The sequence below is a fragment of the Magnolia sinica genome, chromosome 7, assembly GCF_029962835.1.
Source record: "Magnolia sinica isolate HGM2019 chromosome 7, MsV1, whole genome shotgun sequence".
In the NCBI taxonomy this organism is placed as follows: domain Eukaryota; kingdom Viridiplantae; phylum Streptophyta; class Magnoliopsida; order Magnoliales; family Magnoliaceae; genus Magnolia; species Magnolia sinica.
The window spans coordinates 84877307-84885906 of record NC_080579.1 but is presented as its reverse complement, the minus strand read 5'-3'; the positions used below and the strand labels follow the sequence as shown (position 1 = coordinate 84885906).

The following is an 8600-nucleotide window of genomic DNA, read 5'->3' as shown; positions in this document are numbered from 1 at the left end:
CCATGGCTAAGGGAGCATTTGGTTGCACCAAATATCATGAAATATCATGATTAATCCAGTCCACTTTGGTGCAAATTTTCATGATATTTCATGAAATTCAGTGCAACCAAGAAGACCTCAAGTAATGCAGGTAATAGGACTGTACCATCCAATCAGTGGTCTGAAAAATGAACGGTTGATTCAGAAACAAAGATGGGATGGCTAGGATAGTCCAATCACTGACATTTTCAGGTGATCATCCATCCATATTGTGCACCAACATGTCAATGGTTATCTGATTGCCTTTACTTGTCGCGGGAGCTCGAGCTGACAACTTTCTTCATTTCACTATGTTCTTACAGGTTACAAATGCATAGAGCATGGACCTTTAACTGATTTCTGTGGAAGCATTAGCTGGTGGAGGTGGGTAGCCGGATATAAACAACGAGTTATTTGAGTCACCTTCAGACACCAAGTACAACTTCTGGCCATCACCAATCATATCTATATCGGTAATTTTTCCCGCATCTTCGGCTAATATACGAGCACCCGAGCATTGTAGCTGTTCTTGGGCAGATTTAATGAGATCTTCCATGTTGTGTGGGACCCATAAAATAACTCCGTCTTTCCTCTCCTGATTCAATGGATGGAATGGGAATACAGTGCATTTCTTTCGGTACATCTTATCTGTTAAAGCAGATGAGATATCAGATGGTGATAGGAATTTCCAGGGCTAATGATGCAATGGATGGATAGCATTTGGGATTTGTTCGTGTTTCACTGTAAAATGAGTTTCAAAGAAGAAGCATGGACCTTTGCACCTATATGTGTCAAGTGAGGAGGTATACAATCTAAGCCTGAGTTGCAATGGGCCAGCTTTCTGTACAAATGAGGCCCACCATGAGTGGTTGAGGCTTTTCATCTTATGGGCCCCAAGACAATCCCAGCAACCGATTCATTGGCCAGCAAATGGACAGTCGAAAGGGAAGCACAGTTGACAGTCTATTGCTACTCAAGAGATTCCATGGATTGGATGGCTTGGAGTTCATAGTAGGGTCGGTGGATGGCTGACCTAAAGCACCAAATGGTGGACCCTCCTTGCATAGAATGTTGACCCACACAAAGCTTAAATGTACAAGACTGCATGTAAGTACGAATTACCAAAAAAAAAAAAAAGAAAGAAAGAAAGAAAGAAAGAAAGAAGGAAAATAAAAGAAAAAAAGATTCATATCTTCTCATGACCCACGAACGAAGAAAAGTGGCTTTTGATGACGAGGCAGCTGAATTTCATCGTCCACGGGTCGGACGGATGCTTGGCCGGGATTGAACAGGCCAGATCCAGGCCCAAGTTCAACAGCTTTTTGCACCGAGGGCCAGGCCTAATGACCCATGTTTGAAACTTTTCAATTTCAGCCCCATTTATGGATTTCATGGACCACCATGGGCCACTTCAGGTACATGTGCTAGACCCTGGACCTGAATGTGAGGCCAAATGGATAAACAAAACAGCCTTGGGCTGTCTCTGGCCCACTGATAGCCCTATTGATGGGCAGTGGAAGGTCCAAGCCCTTCCAAAATACCAAAGGCACAAGTAATGATCTGTATCACTGATGGTTAGTGGAGGAGGATCCCAGCATTCCTTAGAGGTGGGCCATAAGGGTGATTGCTCATCCCCACTATCCACGTTGGGCGGTTGAGAGAAGAAAACACTAAAATCCATATGCCCTTGTATCAACGATCAAATGGAAGGCAATTAGAAAGATCAATGGTACCTTGGATATGTTGAGATGAATTACAGAGTTCGGACAGTTGGGATGACTTGGCATCTTCAAGTAGCTTGATCACGGGCTTGCTTCCGGACATGCGGGCCTCATCGAGCGGAGTGTTTCCCCATCTGTAACATTCAATTGGATAAACAAAGCAGTGGTTAAGCTCATGCCAATAAGAAAAGAAAAGAAAAGGTATCTTTTTATGAGTGGAACCAATGGAAGAATGACACCTAAGATCAATGTTCAAGAGATTCATCATCATCTAAGCCTTAACCAAACTAACTGGGCCATCAATCAATACTCAAGAGATGTGTATATCAGTGTTTTAAATAGTGAATAGCATGTAGCATGTAGCATAAGCTACATGCTACTTTCTAGACTGAATAATTACGAAATATCATGAAATTCAACCTTCATCTTTGAAATGTAAGGCATATCCTATGTGGCATGTAGCATAGGCTACACATTACTTTCTAGATTTTTAGTTAAGGCTGCATTTGATTGCACTAAATAACATGAAATTCCATGATATTTTTCATCAGATTAGACTGATTAATTACAAAATATCATGAAATTCCATGATATTTGGTTCCACCAAATACAACCTAAAATGATAGGAAAAATAGGGCAAAGATTAAGTATGTAGATAAATAAATATTAAATAATAATAATAATAAATAAATAAAACAAAAAAAAAAAAAAAAACAGTAAAGGAATTGATTGAATATTGTTGCATATATCATTTCACTACAACCATTGAAAATGTTAAAGCTGATTAATATAGGCCACATGATCATATGGCCCACCTAATCTTCTGGTTCTATCCTTTAGTTCTTGTCCTTGTTCATATCTCAGGGGCTTATATTTTAAATTGTACAAAGTGAGGGGTATTTTGGTTTTATAGCTCAGAATTTTTTCCTACTTCCTTACCTTTTTTTTTTTTTACACACACACACACACACCCACACACTCACGCCACACGCACACACACCCCACACACGCACGCCGTGGGATTTCACCACCGTGGGATTTCCTACTTCCTTACCTCTTAAATATCCTTCTCCTCCCTTTCCTTTTAACTATTTCATTTGCTCTTGGGTTGAGCATCTCCTCAGGAACCTAGAGTTTCTTTTCTTTGGTGTTTGTAGGTGATTGCTACACATTCCAGTGTGTGATTGTGGAAGTGTTAGACTGATTAGTGCTTCAAATATCAAGCGCATACCAGGTTAGAGTGTGACGCTGGAGTGATAATCCCTTTGGGAGCAGTTGAAGCAGTGCTTCTTAAGTTCTCTTGTCCATTTATAGTATCTGGTTCCAATGGAGATGACGCGTGAAGAGCATAGACCTGGTTATGTAAATCCATCTGACTGTTTAGGGGCGCAAATTATGTCTAAGAAGTTAAATGGAACAAATTATCTCTAGTGGTTCAAATCTATACAAGTTTCTTGACAGCCAAGGGAAAGCTAAAATATTTGACCATGAAGAAACTGGATAAAAGCAATAGTAAGTATGATGAATGGAATCAGGAAAATGCTCAGATTATGATACGGCTGAGGAGCACTATGGAAACGTCTGTGACTGAGATGAGTGATGTAGGTCCATGCAGTGTTTTAAATATCGACGAAATCTACCAATGCATCGCACGATATTTCTTGTATCCCACATGTGCGATATGAAATACATAAGTAGTGGGATATATCCCACATGTTCGATTCGGTGACCATTTTTTATTTTTTATTTTGTAAATCATGTTAAATCAGTGTTAAATTGTTACAAATTCATGTTTTGCATGAAAAAATCATGGATTGGGAGCTTCAATTTTGAGATTTGAAGGAGAAGGACCGAGTTGTGGAAAATTGGAAAAAAAAAAAAAAAAAATCCAATTTCTCGCAAATTGGTTGCAATATTTGTGTCCAAACATAAAATCAAACATGTATGTAACCTGATTTAGTTATTCTTCTTTTTCTTTTGAATGTATTGCTTGTGTTTCCACACGTCTTCTTACATTTATAAATTATATGAATAAACTTTGAATATACTTGCATCAATTCAGTTAGACAACGCATAAATTAGGACCCCATACAAAGAAAACCTATTATGTGCACTTTTTTCTTGTAATGTTTTGATTTGTGTGTATTGAGGTCTTTATTTACAATCACTTAAATTTCATTGAAAAATTCAACCAATTTCCAATGTTTCCCCATGTTTCCAACAACAACGATACATTACGCGATACAACTGATACATCCCATGCGATAACCGATACGTATCCGTATCCCAAGAGTGTGATATGTAACACGATACCAATATTTTGAACATTGGGCCCATGGCCCATCGTAAGACACGATGCTGATTTTGGACGGTAAATTGATAAATTTAGGATCTAAATATAAAGAATTACAATTTACTATTTATGGAAGATATGAGGGGATGTGATTGAAGACAAGGAGGCTGATTTAAAGATGTGATTGAAGATATGGGAGGATGTGATTGAAGATTTTCAGCTACTTTCATGAGCTATGTAGTGGAAAGGGTACGCTACACTACATAGCATAAGGTATTTACAACATTGGTGTATACCTAAAATCTTTCACCGACCATTAGTGGGAAGGCCCCATTAACATTTTCTGCTGACTTTTTATAACTTTGGAGGGAATCCGTGCATCAGATTCCCAGCACCGACTACCATTGGATAGTGAGAGATCTCAGTCTAGTCTCATGTTTACTCGGAACTTGTAGAACTAAACCTCTTACATGAAAGCAATATATTGCTTTTTTTGCATTTCCTATCTTAAACAATATTATAATAGAACATGATTTTAGAAGAATAAGAAGCATGTAATAACAGTCTGGATTATGACAAAAACTGCTCTTTTATGTGAAAATGACAAGGCTATCAGCACATGGAGAGACTGAATAGGTGACACAAGGCACACATGCAAAATCAACGCCATTGGGCAGGGCCCCCTGAGAAAATTCCCCTGAAAACGGATGGTAAGATTGGCACATTGGCATGAATCCATTGGTATTTCTCTTCCATTATTTGCTCAAATTGGCATTCTCTTCCTTTTTGCCAAAATCTTCGCAAGTTATGAAGAAAATCAAAGGCAATCTTCAAAAATATCAGCCACTGTAATCATGCATGATAACCTAACAAAGGCGTGCTCTGAAAGGAGCAATAAATGCTTTCTAGAAACAGAGTACTGTTCATGAACTAGAGAGAAGGATTGCAGATGCCCATGCGCCGATAGTCATTGTGAACATATTTCCCACCATCCAATGATGGCGGGTGGGCATCTTAACACATCTTACACGTGGTGTTTCAAGATTCACATTTTGAAATGCATGCTAACCATCTTTCGACGATGGGAGACAATGTGCATATCACTCATGGTGCTTTGTGTGCATTGAAGTTATGTTGAAGAAGAATGTTAAAATATCAAAACACAGGGCCAAAATTTCATGACAACCACATCCTTGAATTTCCAATTTTGCCTTAGGGTAAGTTTGTATAGGTGGAATCCAAGAGAAGAGAAAGAAAAAGTAATAATTATCTAATGATGGTTTCCATGAGTGTATTGAAACATGGATTCCAATTGTAGGGTTCTTGTTTGTATAGCAAGTGGAATTATCACAATAGTCACCTAGTTTCTTGTGCCAAAGAATCCAAACAATGGAAAAACCAATTTCCTTTCCTTTTCCATTGATATCCAAACATGCCCTTATTAGCATGCAATGAAATGCTACGAGAAACATGATAATCTTCAATTAAGTTAGATTACGAATCAGTTAACTTTCTTACATTTCAAAGACAAAACAAAAATTCCTGTTAGCACATACTAAAATATAAGAAATGCCAATAAGGAAATAGAGGAATGTTACATAAACACATAAATTTTAAATAGGAGAAATGACCTAGTGGGTTAAGTGGATGGAAACCTTACCGTGCAAATAATTGCATTTGGACTTGTTGGCAAATCACAACACCTTTTTGAACTGTTCATTACATCTAGTCCATTCTTCTCCCACTACTATGCAAAAATTACAGCAAATGGATGGTCCTAAACATCCGTGACTTGACCCATCCTCTATGCTCGATCTTGTTATTCCACTTTTGCATGCCACTGACTAGACAGTTTAGGACATCCAATCAATGTGATTTTTTTTCAAGGCAACCCGTGAAGAGTGGACTAGACATAATGCATAGTCCGGATACCAACGAGTGGCAAATGCAACTACTTGCATGGGAAGGTTCCCATGCACTTATCCCACTAGATCAATTCCCTTTAAAGACCCTAAGGCTGCATCAAGGGACATACCTTCCCATGCACTTATCCCACTAGATCAATTCCCTTTAAAGACCCTAAGGCTGCATCAAGGGAAATTGACTTGCGGACATTAAATTTAATCAAAAGGAAATTACAAAAAAAAAAAAAACAATGGTTTTCCAAGTTCTCCTTAAGGGAAGTAGGCCCCATATTGTCATTATGCTTGTTTCGAATCGTACTTAAAAGCAACATAATTGCAATATGGAATCCAGGCCCTTAGTATGAATGCAAGCAAGGATATTACAATTTACAAGTTATATATAGTATCATTTAACTAGACAAACAATTGCAATTCAATGCTAAAAGTGGAATTGAGCCGTTAGATAACATTCAATGTTCCATAGATTTTATTTACAATAGAATAGTGTCCATGTTGTTTTTTTTTTCTTAAGGAGTTTGTGTTCACAATCATCGTAATATATAAGTGTGATGGTACAATAAAATGTGTTTCTAGCTGATATATGTTTTACTTATGCCTTCTTGAGGAGTAACGAATTTATGAACTCCAAAACCCTTGTCAGTGGTTGAAATAGCAGTAGCGTGTTGTGTAGCGTTCAGCCCTCTATAGATAATTTTATTTTTAAATTTAAAATTAGAAAAAAATATTATAAATAGTAAGGAGTATATATATAAATGCCTAAAAGATGATTCATTTTTTTTCAAGTATAAGCATGATCAAACAAGTTATTAATCATCATTTATCAAAAGCCAATTCGCATACATAAACCAAATCAAATTATTATCACATCAACAACTTTTTAAGCAAACTATAATTAATAATGTTTAATTGAAACTACAAGTTCAAGTACGAAAAGAAATTAAAATCCCACAAGTTGAGAGTATTGAGTACAAAATACAAAATATAATTACCTTTCAAAAAAAATACAAAATATAATTACCAATTTTTTTTTTAAAGGCATAGTGTATGCTACATACCCTATGCACACGCTACATACACTACGATGCAATGACGATACATAGGCTACACATGCCACGAATACACTAAGACCCCTGTAGCATATGCTATAGGGGATTTACGCTACGTAGTGTTGTATCTACACTATGCTACGGGCACTATTCAAAACATTGATCCTTGTTCCGATATAGATTAAAGATCTTAAGTTTTCTAAGAACTAAGTTCTTCCTAGAAGTGTTACTTAGTAAAAGATCATAAAACACATGCATCAGATTGTAGGGTGCCAACATATATATGATATCAAAGTTCACATATCTTTAAGTGGCCCACTTCGATGTTTTACATGAAATAAGGTCCATGAGGATTAGCAAATGAGCTTTGCATCGAAACATGTCTAGAATGGAAACACCGAAACAAGTTTAGAGAGAATATAGATACAAATATTGGTACATGAAAGGAAGTGCACTTACTCTATTAGGGCCTATTTGGCCGGACGGATCCCATGGGATTAGGAGGGATGGGATGGATTTTAAGGTAATGATGGTGGTGTTAGTGGATTGGTTTAAGATCCATGGGATTGCTATATCCCGGGACAAGTTCACCGAGTTTGTTTGGCACGCCCGGCATATCATGGGATTTTACCTTCCAATCCGTCCAACCAAACACACCCCAGGCACGATTGAACGGGATTAGGAGGGATGTGATCAATTTTAAGGTAATGATGGTGATGTCAATGGGTTGGTTTAAGATCCATGGGTTTGCTATATCTCGGGACAAGTTCATCGGGTCTGTTTGGCTCGTTTGGCATATCCCGGGATTTTACCATCCCATCCCTCCTAATCCCTCTTAATCCGCCCGGCCAAACAGGCCCTTAGGGTTTTAATTTGCAAATAGAGAATTTAGCCTTGTTCAAACAAGAAATAAAGAAAACACATGGACCCATGCATGCCCAAAGGTGGGTGGCAAAAAATTTCAAATTGTACCTGTCCTTTAGGAAAACACTTGACCCAGCATCCAACAGCATTTTCGCCATCAAATATACCCCCTCTGCAGCCGCTATGTGAAGCGGGGTCCGGTGATCATAATCTTTTGAGTTCGGATCAATGCCATGTGACAAAACCCTTTTCAAGAAATCAAAATCACGCCGTGCGACAGCCGAACAAAGACGGCATCCTGCATCATCAATACCTAACAATGCTCCTCCTTGGACTAGTACAGAAGCCACATGATCATGTCCGTTCTTGATGGCTTCTAGTAAGGGAGTATTTCCAAACTTATCTGATTGACATGAATACATATATATTTAAACACAAACATGTGGATTTCATTGCAAAAATATTGGCACTATATGAGGATAACTGATGTAGGACCGATGCATGAACTAAGTAACATGTGAGATCAAATAACCGAATGAAGATATTTAACAAAAAAACACAAACATCGCTATATTCATCACAAATATCATGAAAATCATGCATAATCCTGACCTAGGCTACCAACATCATAACGTCCTCAATACGTTTGGGAATTGATTAAATTCCTATTGGACAGAGTAACCATTCTCACTAATTAGTACTTCTCTTCGTTGCGCCAGTTTGATTGAAAAAA

At 37.8% G+C, this 8600-nt stretch overlaps 1 protein-coding gene across 12 annotated transcripts in view; it reads right to left on the bottom strand.

Annotated features, from left to right (window-relative positions):
• Positions 1-263: 263 nt before the first annotated feature.
• The window catches only part of LOC131251591 (potassium channel SKOR-like), a 65265-nt gene continuing 56928 nt past the window's right edge, over positions 264-8600 (bottom strand). For 7 of the 12 annotated variants that reach the window (XM_058252372.1, XM_058252368.1, XM_058252369.1 and 4 more), the window contains 3 exons: positions 7976-8270; positions 1752-1873; positions 264-666 (listed from right to left, as the gene is read on the bottom strand). In XM_058252372.1, coding sequence (XP_058108355.1) covers positions 368-666; positions 1752-1873; positions 7976-8270 — 716 coding nt within the window. In that variant the 3' untranslated portion in view covers positions 264-367. The other 5 variants (XM_058252374.1, XR_009173979.1, XR_009173980.1 and 2 more) reach the window with 5 other exon arrangements.